The sequence below is a fragment of the Squalius cephalus genome (genome assembly GCF_949319135.1).
Source record: "Squalius cephalus genome assembly, chromosome: 19".
NCBI classification, from domain to species: domain Eukaryota; kingdom Metazoa; phylum Chordata; class Actinopteri; order Cypriniformes; family Leuciscidae; genus Squalius; species Squalius cephalus.
In genome coordinates, this window is record NC_137140.1 from 3672228 (window position 1) to 3699788 (window position 27561).

The 27561-nt window shown below is 37.4% G+C and overlaps 3 protein-coding genes and 1 pseudogene across 14 annotated transcripts in view; 3 read left to right on the forward strand and 1 right to left on the reverse strand.

Annotated features, from left to right (window-relative positions):
• Positions 1 to 26057, forward strand: LOC307146780 (sterile alpha motif domain-containing protein 9-like). Of its 2 annotated transcripts, XM_079851050.1 has the most exons (4): positions 1 to 198; positions 2994 to 3055; positions 21863 to 21937; positions 22221 to 26057. In XM_079851050.1, exon 4 carries the CDS (start codon positions 22222 to 22224, stop codon positions 25159 to 25161), a length of 2940 nt encoding a protein of 979 aa, XP_079707176.1. In that variant the 5' UTR covers positions 1 to 198; positions 2994 to 3055; positions 21863 to 21937; position 22221; the 3' UTR covers positions 25162 to 26057. The 2 variants fall into 2 exon arrangements, with proteins under 2 accessions (XP_079707176.1, XP_079707175.1); XM_079851049.1 differs by lacking the exons at positions 1 to 198; positions 2994 to 3055 and adding an exon at positions 10730 to 11052.
• lrrc45 (leucine rich repeat containing 45) overlaps positions 1 to 27561 on the forward strand; it is a 55452-nt gene that overhangs the window by 1007 nt on the left and 26884 nt on the right. The gene's annotated exons all lie outside the window — the stretch shown is intronic.
• Positions 7101 to 10679, reverse strand: LOC307146782 (uncharacterized protein). Of its 10 annotated transcripts, none has more exons than XM_079851061.1 (11): positions 10466 to 10679; positions 10046 to 10205; positions 9632 to 9714; positions 8909 to 8969; positions 8755 to 8805; positions 8508 to 8552; positions 8372 to 8433; positions 8107 to 8159; positions 7919 to 7980; positions 7707 to 7811; positions 7101 to 7526 (listed from the first exon to the last, which is right to left on the reverse strand). In XM_079851061.1, the coding sequence occupies exons 2-11, from the start codon at positions 10049 to 10051 to the stop codon at positions 7461 to 7463; spliced, it is 594 nt and encodes a 197-aa protein (XP_079707187.1). In that variant the 5' UTR covers positions 10052 to 10205; positions 10466 to 10679; the 3' UTR covers positions 7101 to 7460. The 10 variants fall into 10 exon arrangements, with proteins under 10 accessions (XP_079707187.1, XP_079707183.1, XP_079707179.1 ...); XM_079851057.1 differs by having other exon boundaries at positions 7658 to 7811; XM_079851053.1 differs by having other exon boundaries at positions 9632 to 9944; positions 10466 to 10668.
• LOC307147411 (sterile alpha motif domain-containing protein 9-like) lies at positions 25647 to 26643 on the forward strand (annotated as a pseudogene). Its single transcript has 3 exons — positions 25647 to 25677; positions 25786 to 25862; positions 25973 to 26643. The product of its transcript is annotated as a sterile alpha motif domain-containing protein 9-like (transcript).

A 27561-nucleotide genomic window follows, 5' to 3' on the forward strand; every position in this document is an offset into this window, starting at 1 on the left:
GTAAGGAGGGAGGAATAGACACTCAGGAATCAGTGCTGGCTCAGCTGAACGACTCGAGGACAGTGACGGGCCTCTGTCGACTGGACCTGAGCGGGCAGAGCCTCAGCGTGGACACCTGCGGCGTGCTGGGAAGAGCCCTGCAGAACGACACGCTCTTCACTGAGATCATCCTCAGCGACTGCATGCTCAGCGAGGAAGGTAACTCGCAGAAAAATCCTGACAATCCAAAAAAGGAAAATAAGAAATTTTATACTGCATAAAGCATAAAAAAGTTAGTTTGTAGGACTGGGGTTTTTTGTTGTTGTTGTTGCATTGTGACTATTTTTATTTAAATTAATTTTATGGCAATTGTAAAAAAAAAAAAAAAACAAACTGTTAAGTAAGATCTGCATAAATTACAGGCAGTGCAAAAAAATTTACATTATTTACAAATATTATGGAGATTAGAATTTATGGGTCACAATACAAAATAAATGAATACAAATAATTATAAATCTAACAATATATATGATACATAAATGCACTAAGATCATGCAAAATGTAATGGGCCGTATTCACAAAGCATTTTATCTTACCACTAGGAGTACTCCTAAATCGCACTAAAAGATTTTTAGAAGTTATTAAAAGTTATTCACAACGCCTTTCAGACCTACTCTTAGTAAAGAAAAATGACAACTCCTAAACTAAGAGTGAGTCTTCGTTGCTATGGATGACGTCATTACTCATGCACGAGCTTGACTGAAGTGACCACCTTGATTGGCTGATGATTGTAACGCGGGAATGATTCCAAACCCCGCCCCTACGATGATGAGTGACAGGTGACAGGTCTGAGAATGCGTGCGCTACACAAGTAGTGCGAAGGACGGAAGATGATGAATAACTGAATAAATAGCCTAAATGAATAAAGAGTAAGGCTAAACAAATAGCCTAGTAGCCTAATGAAACATATGGATTGATGCAATATCTTTGCAACATTATTGAATTAATGTGTCACTATATGCCTCTGCCTATGTTTGCAAAGAGAAGAACATTTTAATTTGATTCACAATGAAACGTTACAATTAGTTTACATGCAATGAGTAGCCTAGTTTTGGTTGTTGTTGGTGGCGTTATTGCATCCCTAGTTATGCCTACAATGCAGAATTGTTCCCTCGCGATTGGAAGCTCCTGTAGCCGCCGCATACGCATTTCTAAACATCGCAACGTGAAATGCCACAAAAAGCGGTTTGTGAAGGTCTTAGTGAGTTAGGAGTCCTCTCAACTTCTTTTAAGCTGTCCCAGGCTTAGGTGCTACTTTTAGGGCTAAAATGCTTCGTGAATTACTCTTAGTCAAAAAAATTAGGAGTCCTAAAGTTACGAGTGATACGCCCATTATTTTTAGGAGTTGCTCCTAAATTCGCCAGTTAGGAGCTACTTTTAGCCTTAAAATTCTTTGTGAATACGGCCCCTGGACTTGTTCTTGGCCAGTTTTGTGAGATTTACTCAAAATATGAAAACATAGCATGGATCTTTTATGCCCGGTACACATTGTATGATTTTGGGCTGTCTCAGATGAAAGATGACGAATCGTGGCGGTTTCTGTGGTCGTGGCTCCTGAACGGTGGTCGTACAGTGAGAAGAGTTTCAAAGACGGCCATTATCACGGTCTTATGACCAAAGATAGCCTGTGATAATATTCAGACAGTGTCAGAACTTTATCATGATCATCTCACAGTGTGTTTGCTGCTATGACCTACGTCTGCTGACGAGCCAATAAAAATGCAACATGAAATGGCGTATTGATCAACGTGACATGATGCTAAAACTTAAAACTACTCCTCAAGCTCCAGTTGTAATATTGTCATGCCACTTGGCCTCTTTTCCCAGCCACGACCACGTCCATATTCTCCTCTTTTTCCAGCGCACATAAAATCACAATTGCCAAAGTGTGATTGATCTTGCTTTATTTGTTCACCACACACACATGCTGATGACGTTTTATTCTTCTATACTAACTTGTGTCGTAGCCTAAGATTCAATAGGTGTCATCATCGTACAGTTTGCATACATGTACCCAAGTTAATTAGATCCGTGTCATACAGTGTGATTTATATAATGATCTTATAGGTTTGCTGAAATCACACCGTCTGTAGCAGGCATTAGATGAAGGCATAATTATTACACTGATGTTTGCATGAGCCGATTAAGTTATTACAAAAATCCTGTTGTATTGCTTTAGACTTGTTACTTTTTAAAGTGACCCTATTATGCCATTTTAAAGGTTTCTAACTAGTGCTGTCAAATCAATTAATCGTGATTAATCGCCTCTAACATAAAAGTTTGTGTTACATATTGTATGCGTGTGTGTGTGTATATATTATTATTATATTTGTGTATACATATATTATGTAAACAACTATTATGCAATTATGCAAATTTTGTTTTGAAATCCTAATTTTGTTTTGGAGTCTCCTACAAAGGCTTTTACAAGCATCAAAAGTCATTAAAACACTTAATTTTCTCATAATACACATTGCAGAATCAGCTCTTTTCTCTCAGTGTGTGAAATGGTTTGATAAAGGATCCGGTCTCTCTAAACACCTTCTTTCTGAGAGCTTGCTCTGCTCTGATTGGTCAGATGGCCCAGTCTGTTGGGATTGGTCGACCGGCGCTTACATCGCGTGTCAGAAACGGAACGTGTGTGACAAACTTACGTTGGTTTATAACAGGAAGTAAGGCTAGAATGACTCGGTTCAGAATCGGTTCATTATTTTGGGAGTCAATAACTTTATTTTTCATGCACTTTGATCTTTGAAACTTTGCAGACCTTTTACCTTCACAAACGGCTATATTACACAATGCATGAAAGGGAATATTCAATAGAGCATTTTAACTTACTCCTTTTTAAACAATGATTTCCATATCTAGAAAGCAAAGAAATATCATATGAAAGAAAACAGCTTTTTGAATGAGTTAACACTCAAAACCACTCACACTCTTCCCTTCATCTACAGGTGCCAAGCTGCTCCTCAATGGGCTTTGTTCCAACACCACAGTGAAAGTTTTGGACCTGAAGGTGAATTTAAATTATGCATTAATATATCTACATATTTTACTGGTCTGCTTCTTGCTTTTAAAGGGGTGGTTGATTATGATTGGACTTTTCTAACTGTAGTTAGTGTGTAATGTTGCTGTTTGAGCATAAACAACATCTGCAAAGTTACAACGCTCAAAGTTCAAAGCAAAGGGAGAGATTTGCTTTTAAAGAAATCGTTTTTTAAGGACTACAACAAACGGCTGGTAGAGACTACACCACATTCCTCCAGGGTTAGATACTATGGAGGGCATATTCTGCCAAATTTAAATAAATAAATGAAATGATTAAAATGAAAATTAAAACCAGATTAACGATTTCATTACAGAAAACTGTACGCAAAATATGTGACAAAATTGAGAATGAAATGAAATGATTTCATTTTCACTACAGTCTCGAGGCAAGACTGCCAATATTAAAATGAAAAGCCAAACGTGAAAAAGAAACTACAAATACAGTTTTTACAAAGCTTTTTATTAATGCTCACGCAATAATAGTGACACAATTCAAATTCAAATGTAAATGTTCGTTTTCATTTTAATTCCAGTTTTCATTTTCGTTTTCATTTTCAAAGCCAACCTGCATGCAAATTCTATGTTAATGAGTGGGTGTGGCTTGTAACGGCGCTAGAGGCACGCCTTCTGTAAAGCGAAGTCACCGACGTCCCTGTTGTTGCATGAGTTGAATGTGTGAAACGAAATTAAATGTGATTATATTGTAATCGAGACGACGAGATATGGCGAAATCTGTTAGTGAGCTTTTGCGGGAAGCTGCCGCAGCATTAGTGGAAACAACCATGGAAACAACCAGCCGGACCAGCCTGCGTCAAACCCTCAGCCCACTGCAGTTCCTCGACCTGAGTCGCGCGCATCTTCAGTTGCCAGAGAAACTGTTTGTCAAGTCAAGTCTTGATCGCTAGCTTTAACCGAGAACCTCCAATGTTTCATATTCGCGTCATGCTTAACATCGCCCTTCAGCCGTGACTTATTCACAGCACTAGCCTAACCTACCTTATTGCTTTTATAAAACAGTTGCCACACAATACAAATGAAGAGTTCAGATGCAAAAGCCTCTAAATGCCATCTGAAATTTTCTTATAGAATGATCATTTTTATCAAGCTCGTATATTTAAATTTAATAATTTCACTTAAATGGCAATGAAGATTACCTATTAATTGCCATTTAAGTGAAATTACTGAACTTAAATATACAAGCTTGATAAAAATGATCATTCTATAAGAAAATTTCCGATGGCATTTAGAGGCTTTTGCATCTGAACTCTTCAAATATTAAACCCGAGAAATATGTATCTATGCAACTTCCATGAAGTAAAATCCCTAAAGCCCATTCCTTCCGCTGAAAAAAAAGTTCCTGACCATAAAGCAACAGGAGAAGTTACATTATTTCTCCATTAGATGGAGACAAAGACTGTCTTAATGAGTGAGTCAGTCAGTAGAGAAGACTTTTGAAATGACTCAAACTTGTGATCACGGAGAAGAAAGACGCAACTAACATCACACCGGACATTCAAACGGGTTTTTTATTATGAATATAGGACTGACCTGAAGAAAAATGCTATAATAGGCTATATAGCTTATCTAGCCTACTGTAAATGCAGGTACACGCTTTCTCGATCTCATCCAGAAGTTGTTACTGAAAATGAAAATCAGCATTGTGATTCTTTTTGTACACAAACGTAAAATAACCAAAAGACACGTAAACAGCGGACAGATACAGGCTAGTGCTGTGAATAAGTCACGGCTGAAGGGCGTTGTTAGGCATGACGCGAATATGAAACATTGGAGGTTCTCGGTTAAAGCTAGCGATCAAGACTTGACTTGACAAACAGTTTCTCTGGCAACTGAAGATGCGCGCGACTCAGGTCGAGGAACTGCAGTGGGCTGAGGGTTTGACGCAGGCTGGTCCGGCTGGTTGTTTCCATGGTTGTTTCCACTAATGCTGCGGCAGCTTCCCGCAAAAGCTCACTAACAGATTTCGCCATATCTCGTCGTCTCGATTACAATATAATCACATTTAATTTCGTTTCACACATTCAACTCATGCAACAACAGGGACGTCGGTGACTTCGCTTTACAGAAGGCGTGCCTCTAGCGCCGTTACAAGCCACACCCACTCATTAACATAGAATTTGCATGCAGGTTGGCTTTGAAAATGAAAACGAAAATGAAAACTGTGGAATTAAAATGAAAACGAACATTTACATTTGAATTTGAATTGTGTCACTATTATTGCGTGAGCATTAATAAAAAGCTTTGTAAAAACTGTATTTGTAGTTTCTTTTTCACGTTTGGCTTTTCATTTTAATATTGGCAGTCTTGCCTCGAGACTGTAGTGAAAATGAAATGTGAAATCACCAATTGCATTTTATTTTTCAGGGATGATGCACTGTCACCGTGAAAATGAAATCATTTCATTTCATTCTCAATTTTGTCACATATTTTGCGTACAGTTTTCTGTAATGAAATCGTTAATCTGGTTTTAATTTTCATTTTAATCATTTAATTTATTTATTTAAATTTGGCAGAATATGCCTTCCATACATAGCCGATGCTCAAAGACTACGAATAAAGGCCAGAGCTTTCTTGGGATCATTAAATCGCTTAGGACCGTCTTTTAAATCGATCCTTAGCGTAGCTGGAAAGAGCAAAGCAAATTTGATATGACGATCGTGTAGAGCTTTTTTGCATTATTTAAAGGCGTTCCGTTTCTCCTGTGTAATCTTCGAAAAATCAGGGAATATCAGGATGGAATTGCCGTTCCATTGAAGCTGTCTCTTCTCTCTGGAAGCCCGTAGAATCAGATCCCTCGTCCCGGAACGCATGAATCTAGCAATAACTGCTCGCGGTCTTTCGTTCGGCAGAGGTCTAGGGGGCAAGTGCTCTGTGCGCGCGTTCAATGTCCCAGCCATGTGATGGAGTTGGCATAGGTAGCACCTCTTCGAGGAAAGCCTCCATGTCTGTCCCTTCGTTGCCCTCCGGTATTCCTAGAATTCGCAGGTTATTGCGTCTACTTCTATCTTCCATAAAAAAAGCATTTAAAAAAGCATGAGAACTCTTTGTGGCACTGCATCAGCCACAATTGCAAACTCTTTTGGAGTAACAGGAATTATTTGCTTATGAAAAAGGGAAAATTTGATAGGGATTTTGATTATGTTATAATTACAGGTTAATATAGAATTTTAAACCCCCTAGTTTGTAAAAAAAAAAATAACATTATGGATCAGATTCCAGAAGTTTAAACCCCCCTTCTCAATGGTGTTCATAAGTACAGATTTTCTGACAAAATGAGTTTTATTCTTCCAAACAAAGTTGAGGAGCATTGTATACATTTTTTTTAAGAATGTCGGTGGAAAAAGCCTTGATGTCGCAGGTTTACTTCCGGCTCGCTACTGCACAGAATCAGTTCCCAAAATCTGCGCAAAATTCTCCAAGAAGTCCTCGCTGCAGTCTGTAGCACGATGACGTAGCTGGATCAGATCCAATACGTAGTGAATGGAGGTGTGTTTTGGCGACGTCATAGACGCATGCGCAGTACCGATCGCTGGGTTATAATGCGCATGCGCTAGTCGTAAGTGACATGTATGCTCAATATTGAATCGAGATGTTCTAACCTTCTAACCTATGGTTCTAACCTGTGTAGTAGTAGTTCTGATAAATAGTAATACGTAATTATTGATGAATAATTATTTACATAAATGTGATTAAGTTATCCTAGTTTCTCTCGACATACATGCAAAATAGTTAATTCTACAACATTTTAAATCACGATTTTAAACTTAAATTTGATGGATTAATAACATGTCGTCACCACAAGTATTTTTTAATGCGTGTATATAGAACATTTTAAAATTAAGCAATTTTATTTTATTCAGGTCATATTTGCTGTTTAGTGGAAGCAAAAATGATTGTCTCTGTAATTTTAATCCTAAAGCTACAATACAATATGGTCTGTAAACAACTTAACATACCAGTACACATTCAAGGGAAAAATGCAAAAAATAAATAAATAACAGCATTAAGAATTCTTTAATGGCTTCTGTAATGACTCATTTTTTCCATATTGATATGTACATAAGGTTCCCCTTATTTGCTCTTCAGTGTTTGCAGGACATGTACGTACATTTAAAAAAGAAAAAAGAAAAGAAAAAAAGAAAAGAAGAAAAGAATTTAAGTTTAATGTATAAACATTCAGATCAAGTAGTTGTCCTTGGGGCTATAGTGATTCCCATCACAGATGAAGCAGTCTGCTGAGCAGTAACCTTCAAAGTCTTTGGTTGAGTAAAACGCAAGGAGGATTCCTTTCCTTCCATCTCCAACATAGCCTGGCGGGAAGTCTTTAAATAAGATCCCACAGCAAAGGCAACTCGTCACATTATATGGCACTCGAAACCTCTCCTTGTACTCACTGGAGAATGCACTCCAGTTGACAACACCTATTGTAAGAAAGAGATTTAAAGTAATAATACATTTTGAGCAAAGCTTAAAATGCAATTGCAGTTTAAACGTAATGTGTAGAACTGTTTACTGGTAAAAAAAATAAAACTAATAAAATGAAATAACTTGCTGTCAAGCCAGGCAAAATGAGCCTCTTTTCTGAATAAAGCTTCACTAACAACATCATGGAAAAGCCTGCACGTCAGAGACAGCCTGAAGAAAGCCACATCTCCATCTTCTTTGACCACATTCATGAGGATATATCTCAGGATCTCAGCTGGCATCTGCTCAGCAATTTGTTTAATATTATTCAATATAAAATACTAGTCAAATAATAGCATACATTTAACATGTTAAAACTAAAAACATTTGGAATAGGGAAAACTCCCACCTTACTTATGTCCACCTCATCTGGCACCTCTAGCACCTCATCAGCTTCCATTTCCAATTCTCCTAAAGAAAGAAATTATATTCACACCAATACAATAATCATGAAATATTTATGGAAAATGGAACTTGAACATTTTATCATCAGTTGTCAGATTAGTTGTTGCAAACCTATTTTAGTTAAACTTATACCTGTCTTCATTTCTTTGCGCCTTTTTCTGAGAAGCTTTCTTTCAGCATCTGATCTTAAATTATAAAAAATCAAAAACAAGTGAACTACAGTTTGCCAAGCAAGTACTTACTCCACACAGGAAAAAAAACACCATAAAATACCAAATACTGTGCAAATTAACATCATTAAAGAGAGGATAAAAAAACTGCTACTTCTACTCCTCCTTCACCTACTACTACTAATAAATGTGTTTTATTTATTGGAAGTACTTGCAAATAGGCTTACTTGACGGGATAATTTGTTAGCAGGAGCAAGCACCACCATCTCCTTACTGCAGCCATGTCAGACTGGAAAATATGCTTAATGTAAATCACCCTTTGAGAATATACTTTTTCCAAAATTATTAGTTTTGATAGCTCACCTCAGCAAAATCAAAGAGACCTCCAATTACAACATAGAGTGCGTACTGTAACATTAATAATAAGTTACATCAAAACAGACAAACAATAGTAATGAACTTTAATTAAATTGTTTTAGAAGACTGCATCAATATCTTAAGTTAGTTGGATATTGGTTTTGCTCAAACTACAAAATAAATTAATGACAGACAGCAATCTGACAAAGTTATCAATTTTTTTTTATTATTGTTATCAAACAATTCTTCCTACCATCAACACAAACACTCCACAGTTATTTGAACAATTCTGCCTTGGAGCACCCTGTTGAGTTCATTTGAAATAAACATGTTATAATTATTCAAAAATAAACTGTGTTTGAATATCTGAAATGTAATTTAGTTATGGCAACAAGAAAACTGCTTACTTTGAGATCATCACGTCCATACTCCTTCCACGGCCCAGGATGTAGTTGCTGTGCAAGTTTTCTACAAAGCATTAAACCACAACAACAATTAAAACAAAAATGGATAAAAAAAATAATAATAAAATGCTAATAAACAAACAAACAAACTGGGGTGGAACAACCCCAAACAAATTTGACTCATTTATCATTGTTTAAACAATTTTATCTATGAACTATAATATAATTCCAGCGATTAGGTAAATGTAAATAGTTTAAGCATCAATGAAAAATGAGCCATAAAACAAAAAACAAAATGCATGCAAATGGATGTATGGCACAAAAACAGAACTACCATAATCCTGAACTAATTTTGAACTCTTAATATTTTTCTGAAAAAACCTGTAGGGACCAACGAAACGACAATCGCTGAAGTCAGTGCCGTACAGTGAATCAAGCAAATACATCTCTCTGCTTTTTGGTTTCATGATCTGTAAAACTGGTTCTATTAAGTGATTCTTGGAAGATACAATTATTAGTTGTGTCAAAATATCTCTGTGTTACTTGCATTAAGGAGAACTGATCATTTAAACATAAAATAACATATCATCCAATGGTTTGTAGCCCAGGAAGGCAGTAAGATGAAGTCACATCTTGCTATATGGTCCTAATACAGACAACAAACATTTTTAAACACCACCTAAAATGACCCTAGTTTACTTCTATTCAAATTTCAGTCATACTTACAGGTAAGTTGGTGGAGACCGAAACACTGATGTAACTGGAGATGAAGATGTTCGGATAGCCATGGGGCATGACAGGGGAGGCGCCTGTGTAATGACATGAGAAGTCTGTGCCGAAATATTAGGAAGTGGAGCAGTGGCTGCTGGGCTATGCAGGAGTGGAGACTGAGCTTCCTGGCCAGGAAATGCCAACTTTTGTTTACATTTTTTAAAATGAGTAATTAACTGCACTTTTCTTATTACTGTAGCAGGACAGTAACAGCAGTGAAAATGTGCATCTTCCCTACAGTGTGAATTGCACTTAACAATTACAAAATCTGGGGGAAAAAGTTACACAGAATACACACATGCATTACTCTGATCAAATTTTATAAAGCAAAATAATATTAGTATTGTATAGAGGTGAAATTATACTCACCATCATGATGTACTGCCAATTTTAGATGATTCTCTACATGGCAATCAATGGACAGTTGTGATGTGGTTTTGTACGTCTCACAAAAAGGACAGTGATACAGGTTACAGCACCGTGTGCACCTTGAAATTACAGGGCAACTGCCCTTTTTAAAGACATTCATCTAGAACAATACAATAACAAATAAATAATAATCAGTAACCGAGCAAAATCATGTTAATTTTACATTAGCCCTGCAGTCTGTCCATATGGTATTATGTTCTGAAGTATAAGATTAAAATGAGAATCGCTGTGATCATCTTAAAAGTCATGTCAGCTAAACACGTTTAACGTTATACCGCTACGGATACATAACACTACACAAGACTATACATGTTGAAACAACAAAACAGTACATAAAGATTCCAAAGATGAATTACCTACCGAAGTACCGATATACAATCAATATTGTTAATTAATCCATCGTTTTTCTGCAGATTCTTCTAAGAAGATCAAAGCAAGTGCGATTGTTCACCAACTCTCTACCTTATATACTGTCTATCATAGACATCTATATGATGTCTATGCTGTCTATGCTCTCTACTAGTGCGCAATCGGCGCATGCATATGACGTCACAAAATACGCCACCGCGCATGCGCGTAACAGCGTCCACTACGATCCAAATACGTCATCGTGCTACAGGCTGCAGCGAGGGGTGTTCTCAAAATTTCAGTACCACATAAGGTATTCACTTTTCACCATGCTTTTCACCAATGGAAGAGATTGAAGGGGCGTCGTCCATCTTTTTTTTTTTTTCTTTCTTTTTTTACAGTCTATGCGTCCACATCCGCATCTGGCAACTCTGCAGGCTGTAAAGGTTTCGGGTGGAGGCCGTTTGAGTTTAGAGAGAACTGGACCACAGCAAACAGATCCTTTATCTTCTACAACTTTTATTATCTTCTTCGACATTGTTATCGTGGCAAGGAAGTTTTCTGCAGGGGAATTCGAATGTTTGTTGCTGCGTGAAATCGTGAGTAACGCTTTAAGTCTAACTTTGTGAGTTGAGTAAAGTTGGCAGTAAATTCACAGATTCGAACTTTCCGGGTCAATAACGCTTGAGCTAAAAGTTGTTACTACACAAATAACACCTCTTTTTAATCGTAGAAATGTAGACAATCAGCTACAACCTAATTTTCCACAAAACGAGCTTTCCCTCGCAGTGGACGAAATACATTGATCTCTATGCGCAGGCGGCAGAGAGACAGACCCGCAGGGACCGTCACTAAAGTAGTTTAGATTTTTAGACCAGTAATTTTACTTGTACTTTAGTAAAATGTTATTGAAGTAATAGTACTTTTACTTGAGTAGAACATTGTATTACTTTTTCCACCTCTGGTAGTGTGTTGTTAACTGAGTTTATAGTACATCTTCAAATGTGTAACAGATTGTCACCTTGAAAACAGTCATTTGCTTGGTGGAACAAGCCATGATATATAGAATTATATAGTTAGCATCTTAATTTAATCTTTGTTTTATTATTTTATTAGTTCATTAACTAATTGTTAACTCAACAAATTTAATGTAAAGAGCTGGATACTTATTAGGCCTACTAATTAAATAATGTCAACTATAGTAAATGTATTGATTAGAGTTGCCATAGACTAAAGATTTTACTAGTCGACTAATTGCACGTTTATATTAATTTCTGCTTAAATACTGGGTATGGAGGAATATAGCCTATTCTGCACTCAAGCGCATGCATAAATCTTGCCGCAAAAGCAGGCTAATGATAATAAATATGTCTTTAAAAATAACAATGCATTTTATTGTCTATTAATAATTTTCTAAATAAAAAACGTGTCAGCTGCAAACATATCTCCACATATCCGCTGTAAAGTGGATGCGCTTTTGAGAAATGCATCTTATACGGATTACATAATCAGATGATATTTGCTTTTGATTCGATTTTTTTTTCATTTAAAAGTGGACATATCAAGCTTTATATATATTTTTCTCATGTATGTGAGGCTAGTAGACTATAGCCTACGGCTACGCTGTGTTTCTGTTTATTTTTGTGACGCGCTCCTGGGGCCTGTTTCAGAAAGGAGGTTAAGTGAAAACTCTGAGTATGTTAACCCTGAAATGAGGGAAACTCTGGGTTTTCTGTTTCAGAATGGGAGGTATGTTAAACCTGAGAAAGCAGAGTAAGTAAAGCCTGTTTCTGAAAGAGAGGTAACTTATACTCAGAGTCAGTTACCATGGTAACTTACTCTGTGAACCTAACCTGGTCGGGAGCAGGTTTTCTCCAGTAAACCCAGAGTTTCTTTCGGTCTCCTCCCCTTTTTTAAAGAGGAAGTGGTAACATTACCTCTGTAGGCCTCTCTGTGGCAGCAGAAACTCTTTATCCCCATCGTCCTGTCAAGATGAGCATTTGGTTGAGTGCACTTTATAACACTATTTGTCATAATTTCTGGTGTATTGAGTGGCTATACGACTGCCTGGGGTTCTGTTGGGACATGAGGCTCCAAAAGACAGATATTACCATCAGAATCTGTTGGGACCAACAAAAATCCTGACCCAAAGTAAAGTAAATGGAAATATAAAAAATAGCCTATATAAAAAATAACACATATGTAAACCTCTTACATTTTATGAGGCCCTTGGATCTTTGGGACTGGCTCTGAAGTCCGTCCAGGAATTGCCTCCGCCAAAAATGCTGCTGCACTGCTAGACACTGGATGCTTTAGTTATTTAAAATGTCAAATGTTTGTTAAGTCAGGTAGCCTACACCCATGATATGCTCAAGCCTTACTTGACTGAATTATGTTTTTATATTTAATTTTCAGCTGCTGCCATGTTCTTTTAATGCCTGCAGGATTGTCCCTACATGAAAATTAAAATTAGGTTGAATAACACACTGTTCTTCCATTTTCACCTATGATACTATAACAGTTGGGTAAGTTACTTGTACTAACTACAAATGACATCTTCAACAGTGTAATTAGATTAATGTAATAAAGACTATCTTTAGAAATTATTGGTCTACTTATTACTAAATCCCATGTCAACCTTAAACACTTGAACAATACAAGGAGGGACAAGAAACAGCACTTTTAATGCTTTCAAATAAACAATACACAATTGCATGAATTATTCTTGAATTGACCAAAGTGTGTAGAGGGAGAAGGTTACATTAAAAATATAACTTTTAAAAATGTATGTTAAATATACAGAATTGTTCTATAGTCTAATACAAGATTTAACTTTAAATTACAGAAAAATTAAGAGTAATCCCTTTAATTAAATTACAGTATTTAGATTACTTGGTAATTAATTACACCCATCCATCACTGTAAACAATAATTAAAATGTGAAGAAATATGAAGACCTCTTTTTGTCTGGCGCTGTTGCCATGGTGACTCATAATATCTGCACTCCATTGATAATGGCTTTTTAAAGTGTTGGTGCACGCGCTTAACTCAGAGTCAGTCAACTCAGAGTTGATTGAACTAACTTGCTAATTTCAGCTGTTCTGAAACCAAAAACTCAGAGTTTCCCATCTCAGGGTAAGTCAACTCAGAGTTCAAGTTTTAACTCAGAGTTGGTTGAACCTCCTTATTGAAACAGGCCCCAGTTCACGGAGACCATGAAAGCGCGCCCTGATTGTTTTATATACGAAAGCAAAACATTTTCTTGTTATAGTGAGTTTACACCAATAAAAGTAGTTGCAATTACACAGATGGAGTTTACACAAATAAAACTGATGCATTATTCTTTTCTGTATGTATGGCTAGAAATGGAGTATTTTAAGTTGTTTCCACTGTTGATAGGAAAATGCGAGTAATCGCGTCCGCGCCTCCATGTCATGCAGTGAGCGCGCTCCACACTCCACACAAACACTTGGATATGAGCCTAATAATAGCGCACATTTATCTTGGTTAACGAGCGGCCATGCCAGACGGATAATCCTCTTCATGTTTAACAAATCAAATCATGCATTTTCTCGCATTTTCATTTTTTCGCGAGTCAGCGCTTTTGAAAAAGGCAGGTGAGACGAGACGGTATAAGCATAACCAGCGTAACGAGAAAGGGGCCCCACTAAGGGGGATGCAGAGATGTTGCTGCGTCTTTATATTAACATTCCTGATTGTTTGAATGATCAGCCTTCGGGCGGGGGACCCCTTAAAATGCCTCTGTATGCGTTGGAGAGGTGCAGGAGCAGCACCAGCTAAAGTGCTTTCACATATCACAGTGCGTAACTGATCCGTAGGCTACCACAAACACATAGGCCTACTCATTATTTTTATTTCAAATCCAGAAGTTATGCAGCAACTTTTATTTAAAAAAAAAGGTTTGGCAACATTGCGATTCTCTTTGTACACATACTCTTTAAAGGTCCCATGACATGAAAATTTCACTTTATGAGATTTTTTAACATTAATATGAGTTCCCATAGCCTGACCTAGACATTTTGATAGGTGTAAAGTGAACCAAGCCTTGGGTATTTTTGAGAAAATGAAAGCTCAGACAGACGAATCTAGAAATCTTCCCCTTATGTCGTCAGTAAAAATCAAGCCAGTGACTAAAATATCAACTTCATGTCGTTTCTCTTGGTAGGATGAAAATAATCTTAATTAAACTGTGATTAAAAATATATAGAAAGCGATCAAAGAACAATCCCTTTCCAATCGCCCAAGCTGTCAATCACACAGCCCGAGTTTATCTGGACACTTGCCAAAACTGGTTATGAAATCAATGACGCTGTTAAGGTGATGATACAAAGGGCAACTTTTTGGGCAATGTTGCCGGGCAATGTTGCCGTCAACGGGCAACCAGATGAGACACAGGGCCCACAACCGATCTAAATTATCCAGATATATATTTATTGCCCATTTTCAATGGGAAAGTGCCCAAGCAACAATTGCTAGGCAAGATTGCCCAGCAAGATTGCTCAAAAAGTTGCCCTGTGTATCATCACCTTTACGCTGCCCAACGAAGCTCTTACTGTATTTATATACCTCATGTTTGCATTGGTGAAATCATTAGTGAGAGTGCAGTAACTGCGTTGCAATGATAAGATCTTCATTCATGAGATCAACAGACTGTCATCTGCTCAATGCTCATCACTGCAAGCTTTTATGTGATGGGAATAGATCTAAATACTTAAAAAACTTCTCACGATTCGTTAATCCCGATAGCTGTAATAGTAAAAAATGTATAATATAGCTGTAAAAGTATTCAAGAGATTTCCACATGTAATGCTAGCTATTTCCTATGCAAGCATGTCAGACAAGGCGTTTACACTGAAGTCTCACAGCAGCCAATCACAGCAGTGGGCGTTTACACTGAAGTCTCCCAGCAGCCAATCACAGCAGTGGGTGTTTACACTGAAGTCTCACACAGACACGTCCCTTCAAACAGAGTGTTCAATATCAGAGGCTAAAATCAGGCTAGGAAAAATGCCTTTTATTTCTAAATTATTTAAAAAAATGATCTTAAAAACATACTAACATTATAAGGGCACCCCAGGAAACATTATAAAATAAGAAAATAATCCATGTCATGGGACCTTTAATGGACGTATGCACGTTTAAACACAATTTAAACAACGTAGGCCTATTATTCCATGCATTACTTCTTTGCCCAAGCAAGTGGTCAAATATTTAACCATGTACTTAAACATTTTAAATTAAAACTTAAAATTGACAAAAGCTGACTCTCATGCCTTTTCTTTTGCATTTAAATTTTAATACAGTAAATCTTGAATGTCACAAAGAACTTGTTTTTCAACCTCCACGAATGAGACAAGTGTTGTTCCTTATGTCGCCTTGGCTTTTTGAGGTAAACTGTAATTTTCCTTGCTTTACCCCGGTCTTAAAGCAAAAAGATGACTGTGAAAAAAGGAGTATTTAATTAAATACATTTATGGTGAGATTACTACATTTTATTTAATTAAATGCATTTATGGTGAAATTACTACATTTTCAGGTCAATCTGTGTTCATTATGACCACGAAACATGCGCTGTCACTTTAATTCAGCGCATGCAGCACAGCAAAAATAGACTCGGTGCGGAAACAATCGCGGCACTGCTGTATATGCACCGCAACTAGAACGGATCGACGGACTGCATCCGCGTGCAGTGTGAAAGCTCTAACCTGTGAACATGGGTACGGAAAAAAAATCAAGGGGGTGATGTTTCAGAAAAAACTGAAGCTTCCCCGGGCGCCGCCATTGATTAGCAGACCATCACCTGCTGTTAGCATTCCATTGACTCCCATTCATTTTGGCTTCACTTTGACAGCGACTAACTTTACATCTGAGGCGTTTAAAGACTCCATTTGTCCATTATTTATTTCTAAAGAAACACGACTACGGTATGTATAAAAGGCTCGTTTCACATATACTCCGTTTGCAGTGCGTATGTGGTGCGTATTTCTTTTATAGACAGTAAAAGAAATGGACACAGCGACCCCATTGGATTCAACGGAGAAAAGTGAAGTCAATTAGAAGCTGATGGCTGTCCGTACTGCGCAGACTCACACATATACTCCGAAATTTGAAATAATAAATAGTGAGTATGTTCTTGTGGTACAGTACTACGGAGCCCCTAAAGGGACGTGGGGTGGAATTTTTTTTAGGATGGGAGACATTTTTTTTCAATCTTTTGCGTTCCCCCAGAGAATGTCTAATAGGAAGAGAATTGGCACTCTCTGGTTACTTCCGGTTTCTGGACTGGCTGCAGTAACACGTCTCTGTCCATGCGGGGGCGCTCGCAGGCGAGTGCAGAATGAATGAAGGTCTATGGCGCTATACCCATCAAAATCCACTTTTCTCAGGATATAATTTTTTGTCTAGTAATTTGAATGTTGTATTCGAAAGGAGATGCAAAGAAATTACACATTGCTGGGTGTTAGATTTTTGTTAGAGTCACTTATTTGCTTTAAAAAGTCTTTTAAAATGTCAATGACATACACATCGTACGACCAGAGATACTGCTTTACGGCAATCCTTCAGTCGCTTTGGTGATTTCACGCTCTGCACTTTCTTTTCTCTCGAGGCATCGACAACACAGATGACACAGGGAAATACACGTGCTAGAAGAGTTTTTGTTTTGTTTGTTTCTGGTTGCACTTCGGATGCCACGATGCCATCAAGCGGTATCTCTGGTCGTAATCAGTCCTTCACTGACCAATCAGCGTTCATTAGCAGAATGCTAGCGTGTTATGGGCAACAACAACTCAACCTGTAAGAAATCGAAAGGACATAAGTACTCGTTCATTCAACTTTCAACCTATAACCCATGTTGAACTTGCAAACCCTACAATCAAATCTGAGATTTCTCAACGGCAATCGGCTGAAAGAGACAAATTTAGCCGTCTAGCTCCATAGACTCCCATTCAGTCTGCACTCGCCCGCGATCACCTCCAGTGGAATTCTAATGGAACTGCAAACAAGATCGATACAATGGGGCTAATAGGAAGTGCCAAGGCTCTCCGTAGACGGGCTCTGGTTCCCCCGAGAAACTTTGCGTTCCCTCGCAAAACTTGTTGTGAGCTCGGACGGACACTTCCTGTTTAATGTCCCGCTGGCAGTATTTCAGAGCTCTGTACGTTAACAGAGCGTTTCATAGTGTTTGAACTTGGACTCTAATATAAAGAAATGCGGTCAGTGCTTAACTCAAGGAGTTCAGTGAAGTTGGCAATATATTCACATAGGCTGTTGAGTTACTAAAACAATCTTTGTCAAATAATACACTTGTTTGTTCACAGTTTTAATGTTCATGTTTCCATTTGTTTAATTTCAAGATCTGAGGTGAATTGTATCCATTGTTGGTTTTACAGCTACAAAGCTGGAGCACTAAATGATATTCAAAGTCAAATTTCACGCTTTTAACATTAAATAAAGCACATAAACAGTACCTGAGATTATCATTGCCACACTTTGTGTTTGTTGTTCCAGCGCGACATCGCAGAAAAATTAAAAACGTTTCTAAATTAGAATCGTCGCGTGTCGCCGTCGCGGCTGGTTAGGACAAAAACTCTGATTAACATGGGAAAGATACCTTTTATCGCGTGTCGCGGCGTCACATCGCGTGTAGTTAGGACACGGTGTGAGACGTTTTCCATACATATACAGATAGTCTGAAGCATATCTCCACGTCGTGGCCTTCCAGGTCACAGATTTGGGTTGGTTCTCAATCTCCAATAATGCCAGTGGTTCCTTAACCTGCAACCAAACAGGACTAACACACACACCGACAAGGTTGGATTTGGCCAGGCTCTAACTATAAACAGGAGAGTCGTCTCAAAACATCAAGATAATACGTTGTTTCTCTCAAGGAGAGGACACTAGTCTAACACAGTTCCAAAGAAAATTACACTTTAGTATAACAGTAAAGTAAAGCTTTAGCTAAGAAATGGTCACTTTTACATGCAGGGTCCGAAATTAACAGACCGATTTTTTAACAGATTAACAGATTTTTACGGACAGATCAAATCTTTCTAAAGTCAGTGAAGACTCCAGATTACATTTATTTTTCATCATTTTTCTCTTTTTTCTCTTATTTCATTACATTAATTCATCATTACTGTCTGTTTTCAATAGCATCCAAATGAAATGAAAGGAAAGAATAGTTATTTTTAGAGTACATTTTTTTTTATGAATATTTCCTCATGGAAAAGGTTTCTAAGATGTTCATTGACCTGCATTGGAAAAAAGGTTAAACAGTTAAAGAACAGCTTTCAAGAACTTTCAAGACCCCTGGGCAGGGTATAATTTATGTAAACAAAGCACAGATGTGTGCAATTATGAATTACTCATAGTCAATGTTCCCTCTAATTTTTTTCAGCACTGAGCTAATTTTTTTTTTTCTGAGCGCACATTTCAGTACTGTGAGCAATTCGCAACCACAAGACCTGCCGAACATGACCACGATCGAGCCTGCCTTAGCCATGGGGGATTCAAAGAGATGACAGCAAATGCATCAATATGTCTACAGGTTGATATTTATTCAATATCCTTATTGGACTTTGGGAACATTTTAATGTTGGTGTTTTACCAGTCAGTTTAGCTGAACTTAAATGATCTTTGGTTGATAGGGTTTCATTAAGGTTTAGAGAGGTTATGACTGGTTCACTGGTTATTATGACTGATAATGATATATGTAAAAAATAAAAGTATCCAAGATGTTTAGTCATTTCTCAGCAGGTACAACATGTAAGTGGAACTTCATTGAAAGAAAAAATGCTAATGCAGGGCTTAACAATAATTAAAGCCTAGGCGTATTAAATTGACATGGTGCAATTTTTCCTAAAGGTAGGTACACTACCTAAAGATAGGTAAATATAAACAATTTAATAACTATTTTTTTTTTGCCTCAGTCTGAACATGTTGAACAATGATTATTACATCAAACAACAATAGGCCTATTGTTGATGATAAATTAAAAGTAGCCTACATTTTTTTCTTTTCAAAACGCTATAAATCCATCCATTTTTCCCCAAAACGCTAAAAATTGTTGTTTTAAAAAGTATTTTGTCATTTATTTTTCGTGTTTGCATTTATGAGGAAAAAACAACATTACGTGACAGTTCTCCATTACGGACGCGACAGCTCTGAAAGCCGCACTTAAAAGATTTTCAAACTTTCACAGAGACCTCAAAACAGAAAGCACAAAGGCTTTCTTTAAAGCGAATTTCGTTTTGTATTAATTTTATCTTAATTTTAATCAATATTTCATTAACCAATTTCCTGGCCTAAATAAATTTAATTTTAATTTAATATTTTTAATTTAACTTTTACTTTGAATATTATACTGTAAAACCGCATAATTATAGTTGATTTTAGTTGATCATAATTAGAGATGAAATGGCATGACAAATACATTTTTTGTGACCAAAATGATCATGGTTATCGCAGAATCTTGTTCAAAAAGTACTAATACTACAGAATGAAATCAATTCACCAAGTTTTATGACAAAAAACAGCAAATAACTAAATATTTGCTTAGGCTACTTAAACATTAAAATAACATTAAAGATGATGGCCAGAGTTTCTTGCAACATCTTATCTACTAACAAGTTCAAATAAAGTTTTGACAAAAAAAAGGTTTAAAAAAAGATAACGCTCACATATTCAGCCTTTAAATCATTTTTATAAAAATAATGAGTCAAAAAAGATTAGCTTATCTTTTTTAACTGCGCTCTCCACCATAGGCGCCGATACCGTGGGTGCTCCGGGGCTCGAGCACCCACGGAAAATACCGAGCACCCACGTGTGCCGGACTGCCAGTAGGCTACATTCATTTAAAATTAAACATTGCAGTTGGTGCTATGTGAAGCGTCTGTCACACTGTGATTGGTTATGTCGCTGTCAGTCGCCTGCTCCATATCCTTTCCACCAATCACAGCGTTTCTCGGATGAAAACGCCTCTTTAGTGACCCCGCTCTGTACGCAGAGACACGTTCCTCCTGAAGAATTAACCACAATGGTGAGTCAACAAATCAAATTTATACTGTGTGGATTTGTGTGACAGAGTCCTGCACTGGTTCGGGTACCCGACGGGTGACCCGCAAATTTGACTCAAACGGGTGCAGGTCGGGTCGGACACGGGGGAAACACGGGTCTAAACACGGGTTTAAAACAATCACGTGCAAACGTAAAAATATATGCACATTTTTAGGAACACATGTACAAAAATATGCCTGTATTTCAAGTTAATAAAGTAATTTAAAATCCACATCAGTTTACTTGAGCCTTGAGCCAACGCCCTCCCAGGAGTCTCTATACCTACTTTCACTTTTAAAAAGTCATCATAACCGCGCGCGCGATCTGCTTGCAGTCGAGATGGATGCTGAGGAGTTGAAGAAAATAATAGCTAGTGAAAACTGAAGAAAACAATGTTGTGAAAGGCTTAGCTGATCGCGGTTACGTGTCAGTTAAACTTTTCATCTCCAATTCTGTCTGTATTTGTGAGAAGTGGCGCTGTCCTGAGTTGAAAGATAGCCTACTTTACGGCTTTATTATCAAGTAAATAGGTGTGTGTAGTGTTCGTGTCGGCAGCTGTTCATTTCCTAAGGTTCTGAAATGCAAACATTTTTTGACTTTTTTTTTTTTTTTTTTTTTAAAGGGCGTGCTCCCATGAGCACCCACGGAGGAAAACATAAATCGGCGCCTATGCTCTCCACAACGACAAAGAAGTTTTTTTAGTAGCTAATGGTTTTCCACCACCTAGCAATACTTAGCTCTGTTAAGTTACCATGCAGATTTATTTACGGAGAGGAGAAAAACACCCGTAGTGTTTGGGTGCACCCCTTACCCGCGCGACTACCGGTACATTTGAAATAACGAGCTTGAGCGCGCAAAAGACGCAATATGTGAACGGCCCCTTCGCGAGCTATACCTCCATTCTGGCCGTGCACGAGCTACTGGTGGTCTCCCGCGCCCCTGTGGCAGTTCCCCACACAGTGAGTGAAATGAAAGATAAAAGAAAACTGCTTCTTGGCGCAGGGTTTTTTTTTAACTGCTCGTGCCGCCCCATGTGGCCGCCCCATGTGACTGCCCGGTTCGGCTGTGCCTATAACCGCTACTGTTTATTAGCCTGCATCGCCTTTGATGCTCAGATGTTTAACCCCTGAAAAAAAAATCGTTTGTGCGGTCTGAAAAATGTGCGCGGTCTGAAAAATCTATTGCGCGGCCACTTCGATTGGCCTGCGCGGCCGCGCGCGCGCGTAGCTTAGAGAGAACATTGCTCATAGTGTAGTGTTATGGACCTCTGCAACAGTTAATTACTGTGTAGATTTAACTCAAATATGTCATTCTCTTTACTTGTCTTTTCAGGTGGATGCTTGGTAACATATGATGAAAAAAACCCGGAATGGACAGAGCTTAGAGTGTTTTCATACTTCACAAGACGTAAGAAACAACATAACAAACTATGATCACTATTATTTCTATTTATGATTCTATATTCTACTACAAAAGAATACTTTTAGATTTGCAGCGTGATAGTTAACACCAAAAATCACATATTTCTCATACTTTTTCATCACAAAATAAATTGACAAACTAATGGTTTAAGTGTCAAAAAATGTCCCAGATTCAGAAATACATCACTTTTGGATGGATTAGTCTATGCTTTTGACTGTTTTATATTGTATTTATATTCTTTATTAATTAGTTTTTTTATTTCTTTTAGTATGGCTGCAAGTAGTCAACAGACAGAACTTCCTCTTCTAGTGGAGACGTGGACGAAAGAGCAAGTTAATTACTGGCTGACAGAGGTGATTAAGGTGGATAAAACATATGCAGACAAGCTGCTTGAGGAACACGTATCGGGAGAAGAACTAGTCTTTTACCAGACCAAATATCTGCAGGAGCTCGGTATTAAGCATGGTCCAGCTGTTAAGATTATCGCCTGCTTAGAGAAGTTAAAGAAAAAACAAGAATTATATTCTTCTGACCATTCCCACACAGAGGCAACAGTGTCTAATTCCGTGGATAAAGAAAAGATAAAAAGGGCGCCCCCTTCACAAACAAAAAATATTCCACTTTCAGAAATGCCTATTTGTACATCTTCCAAAGAAACTGAGCCAAATGACCCTAAACCATCAGGCATTAATGTTAAAGTAGCTGAAGAGGAAAAGCACATGAGGAAGTCTGGATCCTTACATCCCTCATGTAGTCTCCATCCATTTGATCAGGACTCTGCTTCTCATCGATACATTCAAAACTACACTTTACCACCAGAGACGGGACCAGGTAATCTGACTGATCCAGTTCATGAACATAAGCTTTTGGCTGGAAGAGATGATATGAATGAGATAAAGTTGAAGTTCAATAAGGAGGTGTTCCGGTTTGCTGCTGGTTGTATGAACAGCCGCACAAATGGAACCATCCACTTTGGTATAGCAGACTCCAAAGATTCTAAACATGCTCATGCTCAGATTATTGGGGTCAGTGTTAAAGAGAAGGACACTATCATTGATCATTTTAATCAGGGCATAAAATCATACTTTGAAGAACACACCGATAACGCAAAGGCATGCATTAGGCAACCACGCTTTGTAGAAGTGCTCTGCCCTGACACCACCCTATCTGGCAAGTATGTCATTGAGGTGGATGTTGTTCCATCCCACAGCATAGTTCAGGGTAAGCTGTTTTTTACTCTGGATGAGGACATGAAAAAGGGTAAAGCAATTTCACTTTTCATCAGAGATGGAGCTGCAACCCGAGATCTCTGTAAAAATCCTAATCTAAAAGTCTTCCATAAAGAACTGACCCAAATAATTGCTAAGGACGACAGGAGGAAGGAGGCAGAAGAGAAAAAAGAAAAGAGGCCTGAAAGCAAAGGAATGTCAAATCATGGGGGAAAGCTGAAGAATCTGCTGACATGTGGAGGAAGCAGTATGGATGATTATGATTACTTCATCATTGTAACAAACAAAAGCCACCCTGAACAACTCCAGCATCTTCAGTTCATGAAAATATTAAAAAACTTCTGTGTGTTGGACTTTGATCCAGACTCTAAAGGAAAGGGGTTCTACCAAAAATTCGAAGATGATCAAATTCCTTTTTACAAACCAAGCGAGTTCCTCAACCAGTCCAATCAAAAAAGTTGGGTATTTTGTAATGGCAGAAATGACCTGGACACGGAATCTGACCCACCACTCCAACCAAGCGATTGGTTAATACAGAGAGCAAAAGAAGTACAGAAAATGATCGACTTCCTCTGCAAACCAACCACTCTTACAAAAGGACGATTCTTAGTCATATTCCTCCTACTCTCCACTGTTGAGACCATGAATGATCCAATTTTTGACACATTCATGTCATTTTATAGAAACCTTGCTGGTACAGAGAACACATTAAGTATTTGCACTTCAGATTCTTCCTTTCAAAAATGGAGGGATCACATTCAATGCAGATGTGGACATGACATCAGTCAGCAGTGTGTATATGACCTGGAGCTCAGTGAAATCAATGGGACAATAATAAAACTGGCCCAGAACAAGCAAAATGCTCAGAGACTTCTTCTTCCATCTGCTCAGGGAAGTTTGGTGATTCTCGAAAATGATGATAAGAACTGCATGACGTCACTTGATGTCCTGTGTGAAAATGAATGTGAAAATGAATTTGATGAAGAGTTCAAAATTAAAACGGAATCGGAGTTCTATAGAGGAGGCACAGTGAAATGGTGGAACTTCTATTTCTCAGAGCAACCTGGGGCAAAGCCATTCATAAAACGTGACAAATATTCAGAACTAAAGAAGTGTATCAAATCTCAGACCAAAAAACCCAAAAGTAATTGTGTCGTGGTGAAACTTTTTCATCACCCAGGGTGTGGTGGCACCACCATGGCCATGCATGTGATGTGGAATCTGCGAAAAGAATTCAGATGTGCAGTGTTAAAAGACAACATTGTTTCAAAGGAAAATGTAGCCCAAGATGTTGCTAATCTGATAAAATGTGGAAAAAGTGAGCATTCATCAAAAACACCAGTCCTCCTACTAGTGGAAGACTCAGAAGAAACAAAAAACGCACTCGAACTCCAGCAGTCCTTGACAAAAATCACGACAGAAACAATCGTCATATTAAACTGCATTCGTACAACAACTCCAAAAGACAGACACAAGAAAAGTGTTGATCCGAGTGTGTTCATTACAGCTAAACTGTCTAAAAAAGAAGAAAGTGCTTTTAAAAGTAAGCTTGAAGAACTTGAAGAAAGAAACTATTTCACAACTGAGAGCTTCTACAGTTTAATGATCATGAAAAATAATTTCCATCAAAAGTATGTTGAAAAGGTTGCAACTAACATACTAAAAGATTTCAGAGTTGAAAGCAAACAAGCAAAGCTCTTCTTCATACTGGCTTTGCGGAATTCACGTTTTGTTGAACCACACGTCCCAAGTTCTTTCTGTGAAGATTTTCTGGGCATCAAAATTGCATTGTTCGGAAGAGAATCCGTGTTGCAGAATATGGAGCCTTATTCCTGTTTGTTGACTGAATTTGAAAATGGGGGATTCAAAGCAATTCGCTTTGTTCATCCGCATCTTGGCACAGAATGTCTCAAACAACTATATAAGCACCACTCCATAGAGGACATAATCTTTGGCATCATTTGTGGAAAAGTTCGGTAAAATTGTGGAAACATTCCATTGAAACAACCTGGGGAATGTTAAGTTAGAAACTTAACAGGAATTTATGGGAATTCATTGGACATTTGAGGAAATGTATATAAACTTGCTAAAACAAACTAACCTAGTATATAGTAATTCTTTATGAATATAATTTTTTTGTTATTATCTCACCTTAATGTTTGCTCTGTCAGTGAATTTGTTTTTAAAATGGTATAATTTTGTTGCACAATAGCTGACACACAGCACAAGGAAGTTTTAAACATACTCGCCAATATGGACATTTTGACATTATTTTGTGTACAGGATTCAAAAAATTGAATTGAAGCAAATCTCCAGTTTATTCCCATTAATTCCCATATATTTCCAGTAATTCCCATGGAAAGTTTCCAGCCTTGAAAATTCCCGGAATTTTGCAACCCTATACATGTTGCATTGCGATAAAAACTTTTGCCGTGAAGGATGTTCTTGTTCAATCAATGATAGGTATGCTGTTCATTCGTCAATGCAAGACAGAAGGCAAGAAATAGTGATTAGGCAAGATTAAAAAAATCTTGTAAAATACAAGAAATTGAATTGCTGCTTCGGAAAGGTTTGATAAAGACTAAACAATTCCCCAAGTTCTAGCAAGATACTACTTCAACCTGAAAGAGAAGAACTTTGCTAAAAAGTGGGCAGACAGTGCGAAAGAAAATCCCTACACCGTTAGAAAAACCAAATTAAAACAAACTTGAGTGTAAAAAGCAAGAAAAGAAAGCATGCACAGCTGAAGACTTGACAGAATATCTATATTGAATTTGTTGCTGTTCTTCAGGGCTTTGAATCTTTCTTTACATCTTTAAAATCACAAGTGAAAGAGGCATTTCAATTGACTTCCTTGAAATTTACTTCACTTACTTGAAAGAAAAAGGATCTGACGACATGAAAGATGCAAAGATTCGCAAGAGGATCTCAGAACACCATCAACACAGGACAAACAAAAACAGAAAAAGCAGAAACCAACACTGAGTTTGAACATGGATATTGAAGAGTGGCGAATGTTCCTAGAGAAATACAGGGAAAATACATTCCCAGGCCTTCTCCAATTTTTGGAGGACAAAAAAGATACAGTACAAAATATTGATGAAAAATACTCATTCATACGTGAGAATTCTCCCATCAAAAGTACCAAGGACAAAACAAATCATCTGCTTGCACATATACTGCTTAAGTTGATTTGGCCAAAATCGAAGTTATCAAAATCACTTAAGGACCTAAATGAGCTTTTAAATGACTCAGCACCAATACCCAGAGCCTTTCTATCTTGCCATACTGTTGCTCTGGCCAGGAAAAAATGACAACAGTACTGGCATTAAGATGTACTTTGATAAAATCAGATGCTCAACAAGGAAGAATGGCTACAGCACTGAGAAAGTGTCCTTCTACAATAGCTTTGCCATGGATGAACCGCTTGCTTATGATATTCAATTTGTAGATGACAGATAATGTATGACAACTGTATGTCTATTTACTGTATGTTAAGAGTTAGGATAAAAATCTGATGTGTCAATATATTGGACTGTGCCTGCCATATAAGCCTACTTTTTTCCACAAAATGGTTCAGTCTCTTTTTGATTATTATTTTTTCCATACTTAACTATAGTGATCACATTTTGGATGAAATAAATTGTGAATAAGTTTTTTTTTTTTTTTTTGATACGAGAGATTCAAATATTGTACCGTTTAAAATAATCTCAAATAAATATGTATGCTGATATTACCTATTGGCATTGAGTGGTGTTGTATGTCTGTGGCTAAAATTCTGGTCACATGTGACCCATAAACAGGAAATAAAAAGAGAACTATCACAGACTAGCTGAGCCCTTGAGCAAAACACTTCAAGAGACAGTTCTCCCAATAACAAACACTCTGTCATCATTTACTCATTCTCATGTTGCTTAAAACCTGTATTTTGATTTTTTTGAAGAATGTTGGAGTCCGAACAAAATTGTCCATACACATTTTTATATATGGCTTGGCTTTTGACAACATATTATGATAATTACAATGAAAACACAATTATATGCTATAGCTTTGTTTCCCTGCATTATACAAATGCAATATACAGTGGTGTGAAAAAGTGATTGCCCCCTTGGTAAATATGATCAAATATGGCTGTAAAAAATAAATCTGCATTTTTAATCCTTTTGATATTTTATTTTAAAAAATGTGCAAAATCTAACCTTTCATTGATGTAAAATAATTGAAAGTGGGGGGAAAATCACATTATGAAATAAATGTTTTTCTCCAAAACACGTTGGGAACAATTGTTTGCCCCCTTTTATTAAATACTTTTTGCAACCTCCTTTTTCCAAGTTAACAGCTCTGAGTTTTCTCCTATAATGCCTGATGAGTTTGGAGAAC